Source organism: Agelaius phoeniceus, chromosome 4 (genome assembly GCF_051311805.1).
Source record: "Agelaius phoeniceus isolate bAgePho1 chromosome 4, bAgePho1.hap1, whole genome shotgun sequence".
Classification (NCBI taxonomy): Eukaryota; Metazoa; Chordata; class Aves; order Passeriformes; family Icteridae; genus Agelaius; species Agelaius phoeniceus.
Window position 1 is genome coordinate 46,610,187 of NC_135268.1, and position 17,670 is coordinate 46,627,856.

At 43.4% G+C, this 17,670-nt stretch overlaps 2 protein-coding genes across 9 annotated transcripts in view; one reads left to right on the forward strand and one right to left on the reverse strand.

Annotated features, from left to right (window-relative positions):
* Positions 1-4,066: 4,066 nt before the first annotated feature.
* PAICS (phosphoribosylaminoimidazole carboxylase and phosphoribosylaminoimidazolesuccinocarboxamide synthase) overlaps positions 4,067-17,670 on the reverse strand; it is a 41,386-nt gene continuing 27,782 nt past the window's right edge. For 6 of the 8 annotated variants that reach the window (XM_077177501.1, XM_077177499.1, XM_054633443.2 and 3 more), the window contains 9 exons: positions 14,084-14,129; positions 13,270-13,467; positions 10,267-10,445; positions 9,458-9,637; positions 9,254-9,367; positions 7,379-7,462; positions 7,095-7,275; positions 5,944-6,102; positions 4,067-5,302 (listed from right to left, as the gene is read on the reverse strand). In XM_077177501.1, coding sequence (XP_077033616.1) covers positions 5,136-5,302; positions 5,944-6,102; positions 7,095-7,275; positions 7,379-7,462; positions 9,254-9,367; positions 9,458-9,637; positions 10,267-10,445; positions 13,270-13,467; positions 14,084-14,129 — 1,308 coding nt within the window. In that variant the 3' untranslated portion in view covers positions 4,067-5,135. Of the gene's footprint in view, positions 5,303-5,943; positions 6,103-7,094; positions 7,276-7,378; positions 7,463-9,253; positions 9,368-9,457; positions 9,638-10,266; positions 10,446-13,269; positions 13,468-13,585; positions 13,750-14,083; positions 14,130-14,406; positions 14,488-17,670 lie in introns of those variants that run through there. The other 2 variants (XM_077177505.1, XM_077177504.1) reach the window with 2 other exon arrangements.
* The window catches only part of PPAT (phosphoribosyl pyrophosphate amidotransferase), a 43,211-nt gene continuing 40,231 nt past the window's right edge, over positions 14,691-17,670 (forward strand). Inside the window, exon 1 of the mRNA XM_054633444.2 lies at positions 14,691-14,821. Coding sequence (XP_054489419.1) covers positions 14,694-14,821 — 128 coding nt within the window. The 5' untranslated portion in view covers positions 14,691-14,693. The remainder of the gene's footprint in view (positions 14,822-17,670) is intronic.

Consider the following 17,670-nt stretch of genomic DNA (forward strand, 5'->3'; position numbering starts at 1 on the left):
ACACCAGATTGTGTCATTTTGTGCAGTTACAGTGGGGCAGAACAACAAACTCAATGTTTGCAAAGCCCTTTCAGCCCCTTTACAGCCCTCACTTGATTCTGACTGAGGGTTCCTTGTAGGGAACCATAGCCCATCCTCTTTCCTCTGCCACCTTGTCAGACCCCTTCACCAGATGCTTCAGCTGCCTGCTGGATGAAATCCTGGGGTCTGGGAAGCACCAAGTGAACGACAGCCGTTCTTTTCTGTAGAAAGCTCTGTCATTGAAAAAGACTTGAACTTAATGTTTGATATTCACAAGCATCTGTTAGGCTTCTGGCAGCTTGTTTGCTGTACTATTTTTCTGTGAAGATAGCCTCCTACTGGTGATGACATCTGTCATCAGGAGGGGAGAGAGAGAGAGAGAGAGAGAAGCTGTTACAGTTCATTTTTTTACCAACCCCTGTGCAAATGCATCTTCATTCCTTCCTAAAGAAGTTTTGAATTTTACCTCCCACAGGGAACAAGGAGTCTGTCTAAGATCACCTCTGCACTCAGGGAATACCCTTCAGGAAGTAAATCCTGTCCTGCAGAAAGCTCCCCATTGTAGCTGAACTGGCATTTCATTGAGAAGAAAGATAACAGGACTTGTCTGCTACGAGACTCCCAAGGCAGAAAGCCAAAGCTCTAGAGGCAAGGAAACAAACTGAGATAGTGGGGGGGAAAAGGGGAGGTCATGATCTCCCCTTCCCACAGATCTCTGCATGCCTGTGGTGGTTAAAGCACCCTTCTAAGAATTGAGGGTAAGGTTATGTTTTGTCCTTTCCTTCAGTAGCAAGGAGATCGAATTGCTTACAATCAGGGTGGCTGTTCTAACATGCAGAGTGCATGTTAGGTTTTGTGTGGATAGATGTGCTTTGAGGTCCCAACTGGAACACTAATTTTGTGTATCCTGATAAGGATGATTAGTAAGAAGCTGGTTTGCCCTGTTAAGATCTAAAATGCTCCTGCAAAAGCGCACAAGTAGATGATTAAGTGGCTTTGGGTCCCTCTCACCCAGGTAGCCAGTGCACAGCAACAGTGAAGAGCTTTGAATGCACACATTTAGCTCACAAGTGGAACAGGGAACTGGGACTGCAATACAATTCTAGAGACATTTCAGCTCTGCAGGAAATTCCTAGTTTGTATTGGGGTTTTTGTTGTTGTTGTTCTTGGGGTCTGAAAATGCACAGATGAAAATGCCAACTGCAACACAATTCAAATACAGTGCAACTGCCACCTCTGATTTTATTTTAAATGGCTCAGAATTTTCACCACTATTTCACAATTAAGTTGCAGTGCTAAAGAAGTCACTGAGGCTGCAGGAAAAGGTCCAAATGTGCACTCCAGTGGAGGAACAATCATGATTTATTTTTGGGTATGAATTCCTTTAAAACAGAGACTGCCTTAATGCCATCCCCAAGAAGTCTAAAGCACATTCTCTCCTAGGCCTTCAATTCACTTTTACAGCTCCCCACAGGCAGCAGATGTTAAAAACACACTTCAGTGTTCTGGATAGATGCTTTAACCTTTGAGGTGTGGATGGAGAACAAACCTGTGGGAGCCATGGCTGATTTTTCCCTCACTTTTACAAAATGGGGGTTCTTTGGGTATGGCTTTTTTTGTGGAAATGAAATTATGTTAGCAAGGCTGAGCATCAGCTGCCACTCACCTGTACCTGAAGCAGTGCAGGATGTAAAAGAAGTTTGGCTGTCAGCACTTCCCTCTGCTAAGTCCAAACAGTTCTGTGCTGATATCTTTAAAGAACTTTTACTGTTAAGCAGGTAACTGCTAAATAGGACATGATCTAATTCAGGCTCCTAATTCCACAGCAGGTGCTTAAAAGACCTTCATTACAGGCATTTCAACTCAATTTACCAAATACAAATAAACTTCATTAACTGCTCTTCACAATTATTTCCGTCAATATAAAAGCACTTTTTTATTCAAGAATTTGTTAGGATTGTTTTTTAAATTGGATCAAAAAAGCACAAGTGCCACAAGAGCAATTTCTGGCTGGAGCAATTTTCAGTTTATTGCATTAATGTAATAGTTGGAATGCCAAATCAAAGGGAAGTATTTTCATTCCACAGCAAAAGCTTTGTGAAGAAGTTTCAGCTAAACTAAACAGCTGACCTTTAGGGCAGCTGGCCTTAAGGGCAGCTACAGAAAGTCCCTGCAGATGTGACAGACTTTGCAGGTTTTGTCTGCTGATCACAGCAGCACACTGTTAATGTCAGCTGCTGTGTCCTGGTGCTTCATTGCAAGGCAACTGCTCAAGCAAGGATTTGCAAGTAGAAAGTTCAATACAGAGTGCACAAAAAACCCCCAAACAACACACCTCATCCAAAAGCTGAAGAATGACCATCTCTATGGCAACTAAAGCACTCAGCATGCTCATGCCTCACGTAAATCGGCACAATTTTACAAATGAAGTTGGTAGAATTCCGGTTAATGTGAGTAAAGTATCTAGAGACCAAACAGAGTATTTCAGTTGTTAGCACTCAAATCATCATCTATTACTAATTGCTATTGCGTAGGGGAAGACTGCAGACAGCACAGCACTATGGGCTGAAGAGACACCAGTGGCTAGCTGTACTTGTGTATCCCAGCAGGGTGCTGGGGTAGTCAGGTCCTTAGTTAAGCTTGTCAGGTTGATTATCCATCAGAGCCAACACCCAGTGTAGTGCTGGGTAGGGCCGAATAGGAAATAGCAGCTTCTTCACCTGTTGTGTAAGTTCACCCTCAGGCTGTGTATTGTTGTGCAGCTGAGCGAGCAGACTGCGGCCTCCAGGAGGAAGAAATGCCGCAATCCCTTTACAATTGTTGGCCTTTACAATTGTTGGCTCTTGCTCGTCTGATTGCAAGATAAGATGATCCAACTCACTCACCCAAGCCAACAAAAGAGCATGGACTCCTCACCCATTAATTCTCCTGTTAGCTGAAGTTAACATCAGTGTCTTGTCAGGAGCGCTGCTGGCCTGCTTTCAGATGTGCCTCGGCAAGTATGCAGGCAAGTACTAACTTGGTAAATAGTTTGCTTGCTAAAAAAATCCCAGTCCTGAGGATCTTTACTTGGCAGTCACTGCTTCCACTAATACAATATAGAATAATCTAGGTTGGAAGAGACCCTTAAGATCATCCACCCAGTCCAACCATGCACCCAGCACTATCACTGCAACCCCTAAATCGTTAGACCTTATCACCCAGTACCAGATCCAGACACCTTCTGATCACCTCCAGGATTGGTGACTCCACCACCCCAGGCAACCTAGTCCAATGCCCGACAACACTGACAGTGAAAATAAATTCTAATATCTAATCTGAATCTCCCTGGTCTGAGCTTTAGGCCATCTCCTCTTGTCCTCTCACTGCAGGCACAGCAGGAGAGATGAACCCCTCCCCACTGAGCCGCCTTTCAGGGAGCTGTGGAGGGCACTGAGGTCCCTCCTGAGCCCTCTCCTGGCTAAACACACCCAGATCAACATGCCAGTCCAACTTGATGTTAGTTGCAAATTTGCTAGTAATAGACTAAACGCCCTCAATCCAGATCATGCCACAAAGGAGTTTCAGCCTCTTTGTTCTTCACTAATCCTCACTATTATTGATACTTCATTTAGAGATTCATTACAAAAGCAACTGCCCTAATGCTTAAGAAAAGAGTTACAGTTCTTTTACTTTAGGATAAGCTTTGACCAATTTTAAACCCTTGCATTCAAGGGAACACTGCTTAGAGCTCTTCTACACTATACACATAAAATGTGGTCAGTGCCTGTGAATAAGGCCAGCAGCAACACTTAATCCAGTTCCTCACTACAGGACAAGCCTGACCCACCACACCATCACAGAGGAGTACTTAATGAACAAAACAACACTCCTGAGACAATCAAGTAGCAGAGTATCTTTCAGAAGGCTGTCACCTAATAGTGTTCATGCAGGTTTTAGTGCATAAGCTTCTTAGAATATTACCAAATTTGCAGTCCTCAAGTTACATACCACAGCTGATAGCTACTTTTGAGTGTACTTACTCAATAAATCTCCATGAAGCAGATTTGCATTCAATAGTTTATTTATAATTGTAAAAGCATAGGTATTACATACTTTGAGTAATTGCATATTTGTTAGAATCTTATCTACTCAGAAGACTGGTGTGTGCAAAGACAAGAAAGTCATGCTTAGATTTCCCCCCAGAAGTTTGTTGCTTTAGTATTTGTTCCCCTGTTCAGTAAAATTTCCACAAAAACAGAGTGAGGAAATACAGACACAGAATAGCTATAGTTATTGAAGTGTATGAAGACAGTCCAACATCATCACATAGCCCCTATAGAACTACTGAAGGTAGATCTGCCTAGTCTTTAAAAGGACAAAGCCTGGACTAGGCAAGAGTTAGAGCAAAACAGGCAACAAGCCAAGTTACAGGTCACTCAAGCCACTTATATTTATGGCTTGTTATGAACAAGCAAATTGGTGTCAACTTCATCACATCATTCCAAAAGATATCAATGGGGTAAATATACACATACATATTTTTTAAAAGATACATGTATGTATATACATTTTTAAAATAAGGCATGTATTTATTTCAGGCTCTTAAGACATTTTTCCACACTCTTTTCCTATTAATACAGTATATGTTGCCATTTTATTGCTAAAGAAAGCATACCATCATTGCAAGCAGAACAGCATCAACACTGGCCTTTGTCAGCAGTCCAGTTAATAAGGTTCAAGACATAGATTAATACTATACAAGAATGTTACTGTTACAGAAATGCAGAAGACTAGTTGAATTCTTTTAAGATTGCACCAAATCATTCTCTTGACATAGGTCTGTAGTTAACATTATGGGCTAAAAAACAGAACAGCACCATTCTGAAGCAACAGAAAGAGTACCTAAGAGTACCTAAAATTCTACTTCCCCATCTCTACTTAGCTGTTATATTAAAAAATACACAAGGGAAGGATGACGACACAACAAACTTCCTATTCTGCTCTAACAATGCTTTCTTCTGCAAGAAATGATGCAGGACTTCTGAGCTCATCCAGGGGTAAATCCTAATATGAATGAAAATGCACACACCATTATCATTGTGTAACTAATAACAGTTACTTATTAGTGTGACTTACAAGGAGCACTCCCTAAGTTTTTTGTCAGCCTGCTTCAGGGAGATCCAGGTGTTTAACATATTTGATCGCAGTTTGGCCCACACTAAATGGTTGTTTAACCCAAATATCTGGGCAGCAAACTGGGCAGCTCCTTCAGGTGACAGAGTAGTAGGACAGCTAAGACCTGCAGAGAAGAGAATGCCACTTACTAAAGCATAGTTTATAGTCAAACAAAACATTTTCTTTGAAGAACAATTTAAGACAAGGCTTGTTTCAGTCTCCAGGAGCCACATGACCCAGTTTTAAGCTAGTGAAGTGTCACATGTTCCATTACTTTTAATATGACTGCTTTGTGGCACTTCACACCAAAAGCAATCATGCAAATGACTCCCTTATACAGAGGTAACAGATTTCTGGGCCTCCACTCAAGTTACTGAGTTATAAATAATACAGGTAAAAATTAGTAGTGAAGTGTTGAGGTTTACTTACACTGATTGTTGAGAAAGATACTATTTGATCTTTGATCATAAGGAAAATGCATCAAAATTCAATTACTTAAATTCCCATCAATATTATTTTCAATTCAAAATAAAAAGTTTAGCAAGGATAAGCCAAGGCTTACTTTTTTAAGGATTATTTCTATGTAATCTTTGCTGTGTCTGTTGGGCTTTTTGCTATTAAGAAGTCAAAGCCTGCATGTGACAGATTTCCACAGACTTTGCTGATCCAGCTGCTTTTCCAATGCTTTGCACCTTGTGTGTACATTAGAACAACAGAAAAATGGAGCTAGATCAGAACAAGAGCATAAGTTGAAGATCATCTTACCACTGGGTAGTCTGAGAGAGGACCACACATCCTGAGTACCCCAGTCAGCTGAGAGTGGAGGGCAGTTGACAACGGGGTAAGCAGTGTTACCAGACATCACTGGCCCCAAACCATTGCTTCTGCCAGCCACTGCAACAAACACTGTTGGGATTCCATCTCCTGTGGGGAGGAAGACATTTGGAGATAAGCAATCCCCCTTGTTCTCTACCACTTGCTTTCATGGAGCTTTGTCTGAGTTCACAGCTGTGTTTGCAGTCATCTTTTCAATTCCATCACATGGCACTAATATTTTGTGTCCAACTTCCTCTTTTAGAGAAATATCTTCTAGGAAATCTTACATCATTAAATCCCAGCTATGTTTACCAGACACAGCTGAAATTAGCATTTCTTACTCTGCCTCTGAGCAGAAGTCTCGATCAGAGGAAGAGGTGCTGGTTAGCTTTACAGAGAACACAGCCACTAATCCTCTGGCATCTCTAAGTGTTCCTCTCCTTACATCTGAAACAATTCACCTCAAAGTAGGTGTTTTAACTATGGTTACCACATTTGTAGTTTCACCAAGTAGAATGGTATGCATAGAATGTGTATACTTCCACAGAAATAAATAATTCCTGTATCTCCTCTGCTAGGCTAGACACACTTTTGAAGAGATGTTAAGTCTTCTTGGCAAAGAGAGTAATTTAAAGCAAGCATCTTTTTCTCATGGCATCTAAAGTATTAAGCAAGAATGTTTTCATCAAACAGAAAAAACATGGTGGGAGCAACATCTGCCTAATATAACACATGAGAATATTCAATCAGTCAGAGAAAATGTTGTCCTGCCTTGTTTCAGAAAGGCTAGCACCACCAGCAAGGTGCAACAGTAAATCTATTAACATGATCAGGGCTTGGGCAAAGCAGTTCTGATACTGAGATAAAAGCAGAGGTTAGGCTTTGAGTAATGGAAGGTGTGGCAGCACAGTAGGACAATATATTACTCTACAATTACCTAAAGCAGTCACGCTACTAGCAACTGTGAAACACAACTGTAACACAGCTTGGTGTTCTCTTTAACAAAAAAATGGAAAAACCCCACATCAATCTTTTAAGCTGCCAAGTCATTCTGAAACATGATGCTGTGTCAATCCAAAACAGTATTTCTTGGCATTTACCTTCATATTCTGCTTTGATCCTCAGGGTTTCATCTGGCCCTTTGTGAGCAGAAGTCACTCTTAATTCACAAGGAATTCCAAAGGTTGCACATGCCTTTTTTATTTTTTCACAGTGACTGAGGTCAGAAGATGATCCCATTAACACCACAACTCTACCTTGGCTCTTTGTTTTTAGAAGCAACTAGAGAAAGGAATGGAGCGGGAGGGGAGAAATAAAAGCAGTCAACAGGATTGAAGGCACACAGTTATCAAAGTCTAGATGTGTTGTTCATAAAAACAGGTACCTCCACTCTTTCTGAAACCCATTCAAAGTTTCTCTTAACCATTTGCAGTGCTTCAGGAGTCACTTCTTTAAGGTCTCGATAGGACTGGAAAAAGGAAAATAAAAGCATTGAAGTGTTGTGGTTTAAACTCCAGGCAGCAACCAAGCCCCACACAGCCTCTCACTCACTCCCCCACCTGAGATCAGGGAGAGAATCTGAAAGGTAGAATTGAGAAAACTCATGGGTTGCAATAAAGACATTTGAACAGGCAAAGCAAAAACTGCACACACAAAACAAAAGAAGGAATTCATTCCCTGCTTCCCATGGGCAGGCAGGTGTTCAGGCATCTTCAGGAGAGCAGGCCCCATCACACATAACTGTGACTTGGAAAGACAAACACCAAACATCTCCCCATAACCACTTCCTCCTTCCCCCACACTTTACATACTGACATGATATGATCTGCAATATCTCTTTGGTGAGCTGGGGTCACCTGTCCCAGCTGTGTCTCCTCCCAACCTCCCATGCCACCCCCAACTTCCTCACCAGGGTAGCAGTACCAAAAGCAGAAAAGGCCTTGGGGTCTGTGTAAGCCCTGCTCAGCAGTAACAAAAACATATTTTTATTATCAACCTCCTGTTCAGCACAAATTCAAAACACAGCCTCATAAGAGCCACTGTCAGGAAAAATAACCCTACCCCAGCCAAAACCAGCAGACAAAGTTAATATGGTTTGGGTACACAAAAGACTAATTTTACTACTATAATTGGTAAGAATTATTATTATACCTCAAATGAAATATTTGCACAGTTTCTAGCAATTCCAGGCATAAACAGCCTTCTACATTGCAATTTATGCCCATTTACAACACAAAAGACTTTCAGCCACAGGGATATTAAGATTTTGGAAGCTTTCCACAGGGAAAATTTAAGGAAAAACATACAACTTCTTTAAAATTGGATTTCTCATGACATGATTGCCTGCAGAAGCACTGTACCAGCCTAGGTTCTACATGATATTATCATGTAGATTTTATTTTAGGAGATTGTCAGAGCAATTCACTCAAGCATGCTGCTACATAATTCAGGTCAAGTCAACAACAGAGCAGTTTTTCTTCCCATTTTAAAATTAATACTGCTCCTCCCAGGTACGCTTTGAAATCTTCCCCCATGGCCTACAACACTTTCTCTCACAGGGTCTCTCACATGTTGTCTCAACCATGACAAACTCCTGGCAGCAGCATTCCCAAACCAGCTCCTTCATAACTAGTCATCTGGTAATTCAGAGATATTTGTGAAGTATAAATGCTGTAAGTTTGAAACAGAACTTGTCCTATATTTAAACTTGCTTGCAGGCCTCATGTGGGCACAGGCTATTGCAACACTTTTGGAGGCAACATTATTGAATTCATGGTTAACCAAAATAAATAACAAAGGAAAGCATCCTCACTGCAGTTCCCTCTTAAGTATCACCAGATCTCTACTAGTAGAGGATAATAATAATTAATCTCTGAATAAACTGAGAAACTTGGAGGCAGACCTGGAAACCAAAGCTTCTATTCTTCCCACCTATCTGTTATCAACTATTTTATTATATGTGCAAGTCAGAAATCCTCATCACCTCCTGGAAACCCTACACTTCAGTATGACAGCTCCAGTTAATAGTGCTTTTGGGTATTCCAGCTGAAGATATACAGAGAGAGGACTTTTTCCTACCATAAACCAGATAAATTATTTAATGAGAACAGGTTTGGACAACAAGGGACCATACAAACTACTTTGTAACAAGGTAGGACCACCTAGAAAAAGCCACTCCAAAAGCAAATGGTAAACTGTAGGCTTTACTTTCTTCATTCTTCTCCCCTGCTCACTTGGAAGGTAAAGATTAAAGCACCACCTGTTTGTCCTTTTGCTGGCTTCTGTCTCCTGCTGGCCACAGTCTCCATGAATCATTGTCGATAACATCAGCAAGAACAATTTCTTTTGTCAGCACATTAACACCAAATTCAATCTAAAAAGACAGTAAGAATCCTATTTTAGTAATTATACAGAGATGTTTTTCCTGTCAAAACCAGGATCACAAGAAATTAGATTCTTCTACCTTCAGGTCTACAAGAGTGCAGTTTTGGGGCTGCCATGCTTTTTCCAGGATCTCAAAAATGGCTTGAGTGGAACGAGACATAATGTCCACTTCAGTCTGGCCAATTGTAAGTCCAGCAAAACAGAATTTTGCTTCGATTATTTGCTCTTCAGACCACTGGGGATCATTATTAGCATCATCCTGTTAAGAAAACCAGAACAAATACATGATGCAATTTAAGCTTGCTATAGGAGAAAAATAGCCATTAAAAGATACAAGGTTTTGTGTTTTTTCCTAAGTAACAAATACAGGCTTCAAACTAGTATTTTACGATTAGCATTAAAATAATGACAGTAACATTGAAAACACTTGCTGTAACACCTGACCATCTTTAAGAGTAACAGGGTACACCACAAACACTTTAGATTATAGTTCACCAGATAAATCTTTAAGCACACATTCCCAAAGGAGTTCAGAATCTTAAAGGACTAGCTAGCTACTTACCCTCACCATACAACCACTGTTTAATTTCTTCAAATATATCAGCACATCTGTTTCAGCTGATGTATTAAGCTTATGCCTAAAAAGCCCTTATACCTACATTTTTCTGATTTTCAGTACAGCTTGGTTTGTTATTCTTTGATTGGACTCGGGACAAAACAGCTTTTGGATAAGAATGCAAGAAAACATTAGAATGGCAAAACTACTGAGAGTAAGAGGATTGGTCAGACACTAGCACTACTTGCTTTATCTGTCAGCATTTTAAAGGAGATAATACAGAATTTTAGCTCTGCTTAAGTTTGATTAACATCACAGGAAAGGAAACTTACCTTGAAAAACATCTCAATTTTGGGTGGATAAAACTTATATCCTTCTTTGACACCAGGGTTTCTCTTGAGGAAGGAGCCAGTAGCAATTCTTCTGCATACCCATTCAATTGGGATCATTTCACAGTGAGCTGCTATGAATGCTGTGTCACTCTGTTTCCTGACAAAAGCTGTTTTGATGCCTAAATAAAAAGATAGCAGCTTAGTTCCATTAGTAAACACACTCCACAGCTAAAACAGTAGTCACAAACATCTTTAATTTTAAGTACATCTGAATCTTGTCCTTCCCTTGACTTAAGGGACACACTAAATCTTTTCATGGTATTTTAAGCCCACTCCAGCCTTGCAAAAGACAAGTATCTTCCACAAGTCATTAACAAAAATAACTTGTAACTCAGAAATCCTATTTTTATCATTTTGTTCACAGAGCCTTAAAAATTAAATCTATCCTTCACAATGTTTTTGTTTGTTTAAAAAAAATAATTAGCAGCAACCAAGTACCCAACCATGTTCTCTGGTGAAAGATTCATTATAGATTGAACAGTAATTGGAGCCTTTCAAAGGAGTAACAGAGCACAGCAGTCTTTACTACTTTGCTTAATAAAAGCAGATGGGGCAGAGAGAATGGCTTTGTCCTCCCTTTCATCACAAACTAAGTTATTTAGGACACTAGATCTTGGTGATTTATTAGGCAAAAGACAGATTAAGAATCATGTGCCCTCAAACCTGCTGCCACAAGTTAACCTTCTTACAAAATTGTAAGATGATGGACTACATATTAAACAGGGACAGCCAAGATGCAGATCAGCACCCTAAGTGCAAAATGGCTCTTTTTTCAATTTCACTCTTGAGGAAAGTCCCACCTTTCTCCCTGAGTGCTACAGATAGGTAAAACCCTACAGAAGGAAGTCCTTGTAAAATCATGGCTCAGGCCTGTTACTTTGGCTAAGTAGAAAAGGACTATGGGAATATGTCTCAGCTGAGTTAGAGGTAGAAAAACAAATTCTATAACCCATGTGTTCACATCATGGGTTATGGTGGTTGGTTGAATAATGTTTGCTATGATTTAAAACTGTGTAGCTGGTAATGGGCTAACTGCTTAAAAAGGCCTGGTTTTTGCCACAAAGCAGCTCTGCAGTCCCCCTGCCTGGGGACTCTGTGCTGCACACCTGACCAGGGCACGACAACTGCCAAGCACAGTCAGCATCTGCCAGGAACAGAAGGCAAAGGAGCTGCACTCAGTCAAACCAAGCAGCTCTACTCCATTCCACTTCCAGAACCATAAAGGAAGAAACAAAAAGGTCTTAAAATATGAACACAGACTCTTCAAAGTTCAGAGCATTTCCTTCAAAGGCAGAACAACTGAAATAATCAAATGCACATTAAGGACCCTGATTGGTTCACTGACATTTTTAATCAGTGCAGATGTGTGCTTTTGCTAGGCTGACATTAGCTCTATTCTAAAAGGGAGAGAAACTTTAACAGAACTTCGTAAATCATCACCTCTGAAAGAGCAGGTAAAGAAGAATTGCGCAAGGCAGACAAGCAAACACTCTCTACAACAAGGCATTCCCACTATCTGCATCTACACCACTGAAAGAAGGAAACTGGAGAAGAGCCTTAAAGTTCTTTTGTTGCTTTAAAATGCAGCTGCAGTTTACTCTGCATGTTTTTCCATGGCACCTGTGGAAGTTATGAGTACGAGCCACTCATGGGTTTTTGAGAGGTCAACAGAATGGCTTCTTTATGTTAAAAGTGCACATCTGTAGGATATGAAGTATTTTGACTGTTATCTTAACTATCACCATTCAAGAATTGGGCAAAACATCTCCCTAATTGCTTTGAAATGAAAATTAGAAGTTTTAATCAACCGCAAAAATAATCAAATACCTAGGAGGCTTCTTAGTAGTGTATACACAACAGGCTTCCCAAGAAAGCCTGTGACTTAGGATTACACTGAATTACTTGGTATGCATTTCTGTGTGAGTAGTTCTTAAAATATGGGCTGTGACAAAGTTATAACTCTAGAGAAACCATCTTTCTCTTCCCCATACAAACCATGCTAGGACTTCACAGTTAGCTATCACCACACCTTGTAACAGATACTACAAATTCTAGAGTAACTCAGCTGGTGCCTGAAGCATTCTTGGTGTGAATGTTTCAAAGCACACGGAGCACACAGTTATAAGCAATCTTAGCTAAGCTTAGTAGTGCCTGCATTCTAATACTGTTAGCAGACTCACCACCAGCATGAATTCCTCTTTGCAACTTGCCAACTACTCAAAGACACTCTAAAATGCTTTCTCAAAGCACAGCTACTGGCTCCATTTTTGGAAGTGGGGTGCTAGACTTACTTGAGTGACTTAAGTTATGGACTCTATAAAACTCACTGCTAGCATCAGGGAGTTTGAATCTTTTAAAGTAAAGATTAAGCTCCTGATATACTCAATACAGACTGATAAATGTATTTTGCAATGTGGTCCTTGCAAGTGTTATGTGCAAAGCTTACAGAAAGTTTATGCTGCTATAACACACAACTGAGGGGGGGGGAAAGACACTCTGATTTTATGTTTCAGCTTACATACACAGATTTCACAATGCCTAGACATAGTGTGGTAGTACCACTAACTAGAAGTGTTCTATGCATGCAGATGTAGTAAAGCAAGGCAGATGCATCCAGCCCAGAGTTACAGGTAAGGAGGTGTAGGGTATGGAAGACCTGACAAAAGCAGAGGGGAGGGGGATTAGAGGCGTGTCCAAACAAGCAGGAGAAACTACTGCAGTTATCTGCAATAGATTACTGCAGATACTCTCGTGTTCCAAATGAACAAGTCAGTCACCCAGCTCTAAAGTACCAGAGAGAAAAGCATAATTAAAGGCTAATAAAAAAGAGACTAAAAAAACACAAAAGCCTCAGGGCAGGTTAAACTCTTTTATAAAACAATACTGTTTCGTAATAATGTCTGTAACATGCAAGCATACACACTCTGCCTTTTAAATACTGACCAGCTTCCTGAAGCAGCTGAAACACACAGCTCGTCGTTGTGTTGGAAATGGCAGCCTTCCCTTCCATTCGGTCTTTCCTGGCTGCGTTTCCCGCCGTTATTTGGTCTTTTGACTGCATGAGAACACATCCCGGGATATCTGGCAGCTCGTACACTTCTTTCGTTTTACCTTCATTAACTTTTTTGCCAAGCTTCAGGTCTAGAAGAACAAAAAAACAAAACACACAAAAAAAAGTCATTTTTGCATCGCAAAGACTTGTTTACTTCCGCACGCAGAGCCACCCCGACCACGAGGAGCTCCCCGAGCCCCGACCCACTCTGGCCACGTTCCCCCCGGCAGCGAGGCCGAAAGCCGCGCTCAAGGCTCCCGCCCGGTGCTCCCGACATCACGGGGCCGCGCCAGCCGCAGCTGGCCCGCTCCGGCGGTGCCCCGGCCGCCCCCACCGCCCCGGGCAGCCGGGAGCTGCCGCCTGAGCGCGGCGGCCGAGAGCCCCGCTGCTTTTCTTTTCTTTTTCTTCAAACTTTGGGGCACTCCCGGAGCTCCGCCGCAGGAGCAGCGCAGGGCGGCTGTCGCCCCGCATCCTGCACTTGGAGCTGCCCCCGCCACCTCCCCTGCAGCCGTGCCCACCCTCGCGTACGAGCGACTACACACTGAAAAATAAAAATTAAAAACCCAAAGCAATTTAAAAACACTCCGGGAAAAAGTTGGTTCTCAGGCACCTATACCCCAAGCCGCTGAGCGGGGACAGACCCCCCGAGAGCGGAACCTCCGACCGACCGACCGACCGACCCACCCCCGACGGCCGCCCGGTTACCTGATGCTGCGGGGGCCATGGCTGCGGCGGGAGCGGGCGCGGGCACCTAGAGCACAGGAGAGAGCCTGAGCGCACGCCGCGGGGCTCGGCCGCCGAGGTAAGAAGGGGCCGGCGGAAGGGGCGGGCAGCCCGGGCAGCGGGCCGCCACGCCGCCCGCCAATCGCCGCCCTACGCCGCGGGGCGGCCCCGCCGAGCCCCCCGACCGAACCCCGGACGGCAGCATCACCCCCTCGACCCCGTCCAGTGCAAACACGGCCCCGGCCCTCTGCCCGGCCAATGCCGGCGCCACGCCGCGCCCGGGCCCCGGCGCCCCGCACCCTCACCCCGCGGGCAAACATCCCCTGGGCCTGGGGCGCCCCGAGGCGTGGCGGGCAGAGTGGAATCTAGGGGAGGCGGGGCCGGGCGAGGCGGCGGAGCGGGCCGGGGGTGCGGTGTCGCCCCCCCCGTATGTAAATGAGGCGGGAGGCGCCCGGCGGGCCACCGGGATCCCCGGGCGGAGCGGCGTTGTGGGCTGAGCGCGCCGCCGGCAGCAGCGCGCGGGAGCCGCTGGAGCGGGACCGGGACCGGGAGCTGGAGCGGGGCCGCCGCACCACCACGTGCTGCCCGCGCCATGGAGCTGGAGGAGCTGGGCATCCGAGAGGAGTGCGGCGTGTTCGGCTGCATCGCCTCCGGCGCGTGGCCCACGGAGCTGGACGTGCCCCATGTAATCACGCTGGGACTGGTGGGGCTGCAGCACAGGTAAGAGGGGCGCGGGGGCCAGATGTGCCCGGACGCGGCTCGGTGTCGGAGCGGGCCGCGGCGGCTGCTCGGGGCCGTGCGGCGGCACGTGCAGCCTGCCGGGCCTCAGGTCTCGGGCGGCGGGAGCGCTCTGGGAGGGGAGCGGGACGCTCCGACCGGTCCCTTCCGCTCCGCCCCGGCGGGGAGCCCCGGCAGCATCCCGGAGGCGAAGGGCAAGGAGGACCCCTCCGCCCCCTGCCTCCCGAGCCGGTCCCGCCGAAGGAGAGCTGTCGAACGCCTTTGGACCTCGGCTGCATCTCGCCTGAGTCGCACCCGCTCTCGCTACCGGGCCCGCGACACCGGCCCGGGCGTTCGCGCGTCCCTGCGCGGAGCCCGCGGCATGGCCGCGTCCCGGGCGGCGGGGCTGAGCCTCGGGCGGCGGGAGTGAGCCCCGCACAGCGGAATGCACCCGCCGCCCCGTCCCAGCCGCCCCGAGCGGGAGGCCCGGCCGTTATTCTCAAGATGCTCACCTTAAAGTGTAAGTCACACAATCCGAGGCTACCGAAACTGAGCAGTTCTTAAGCGTTTTTAGGCTCTTACTAGTGGTAGTGGTTTAGATTCATCATCACGATACAATAAAACTTCTATCTGACGTGTCTACGGCAGTGTACAACAGACCTGATACACTGTCATCCATGTGGATGCAGAGCTACAAAATGAAGTTTGGGTTCTGCTTCCATCTGGTTGGTATTCAAAATAATAATGTTATGGACTGACATATACAAATCATTTTTTCAGTGGTGCCAAAAAGGTATATCGTCCTTGTGGGAGCACATGCACAGCTAGGCAAGCACGAGATCGTTCAGTGGTACATGCTGAGCCTGTTTGCTGTGCTTGATTCCACAGCTGGAAAAAGTGTGCTCAGTAAACACACTCCTGACAGTCTAGGTAGGTGGGCTACCTAGGTAACCTGGGCACGGGTAAGTACACATGCACTGAATAGATAAAATACATTCTTTGTATTTCTCAGGTCACAGACATGCAAATGGTTGGTTTTGGACCAACAATAGGAGATTGTTTACGTGGACATTTTCTGTTTATTACAATAGAGTTTCATATACTTTTCCTGGTAAAATACTGCATTCCTACTGACTCTCATATGCTAATAATTCTCTTTCAACTACAGGTATATATATTTTGCCAGTGTCCACCAAAAATGTTTATATTTGGAGTGATACAGCCGAAGTTTCAAACCCCCCATGGTTTTCATGTAAAATGAAACAATAGTCTCATTTTAGCTTGCATTGATTTTCTCTGAAGAGGTTGGAAATAATCTTACCTTGTCTGTGCTTGCAGTTACACTGGTAGACCTGGAGTATTTTAGGTGGGATTGAGGTATTTTCATTATTTTGCATCTTATTATCTCAATTTTCATTGCAACCTAATTTCAACTTTTCAATAGTTGAAATAGCTTTGCTTGTTTTTTTTGTTTTCTTTGATGGGCACTTGACAAATATATTTAATTTGCTTGATCTTTTTAATATCAGGTATCCCCTTGTGGAGGACACAACTGTACACACCAATATTTATACCATGATCCATCATTCATTCACAAATTCTACAGGAAGCTACACACCTAGAGGCATAATGCACTACCTCTGATTCTGATCTAACTCAGTAATGGTCAAAATTTTTAAATGATGCTTTCCTAAAGGCATAAACATTGCACCTGTAAAAGTGAAACAGTCTGTTCCATTAGGTATACCTTTGCAAGCACTCAGTAAAGTTCTGTTCAATAGCTGAGATGTTAATGTTCCTATTTTCTTTGCTAATGTTTCTCTCTTTGCATTTTTTACTATTACAATGGTAGAAGAGCTGGCATCCTGATCAGGAAGTAATAACATAACAGCTATTTTTCTTTTTAAATTTTGGAATGTCTCTTGAAAACCAGAGTTAAAGTGTAGCATTAACTGGATCAGTAAACTGCATTAGGCCCATGGTTTTAAAGTTAAAAACAAAGACATGTCTCTTAACCATAGGCCTTTAAAAAGAAATAAATATGAAAAGATTATAGTAAATATTAATGGGCTGTCCAAGTCAGGCCTGAGTGACTAACAGAAATTTGACTGGCCACTAGAAAATACAGTCCTTAGACATCACCTTCAAATTAGTAAGGATATTCATGTAATGATTGCTGCCCTTTGATATAAGCATGTTCTTCTATATTCAGATTAGTCCTGTGCAATAAACCAAATTACAGAATTTGGTCCGTGATTTGTCTTGGATTTTAAAATTCAGAATATTAAAGTATATGGCATTGTATCAAGCTGCATTTCTGAGATGCCTGGGCCACAAAGAGGAGAACATGTTATAATTTCTAATCTTTGAAATCTTACCTGTATATATAAAAATCCAGAGTATTTGTTAGAGGCCACAAAAACATGCAGCATAAATTCTTTGTGTTCTGATACAGCTGGTTGCAGCAAGATGAAGGACTTGGCTGTTTCTGATAAATGGCCAAGAATAAGTTGATAATTTTTATTACTGTGGCATTGAAGAGATTTTCTTCACTGTGGATGTTTGCAGCTGAAAACTTGAAACTGTATGCTGCGTCAAGCAACCAAAATATTTAAGCATGTGTTCAGTGGTGTGTATGAGCAGTGCTTGCGGCTTCACTCACTGAAACTGTTCTGCATTAAAAATTGATGTGTATATGTAAGCAAAGTTCGAGAGCCCACAAGTAGGCTCATAATCAAAGATAAAAGATACTTGTAGTTTCACTATTGTGACATTAGCAGAAACAACTTTAAAAGTTGTTTGGGGTTGCATTTTTTTCAGTAATTAAGAAGCAACTGCTAGTTGTTGAGGCT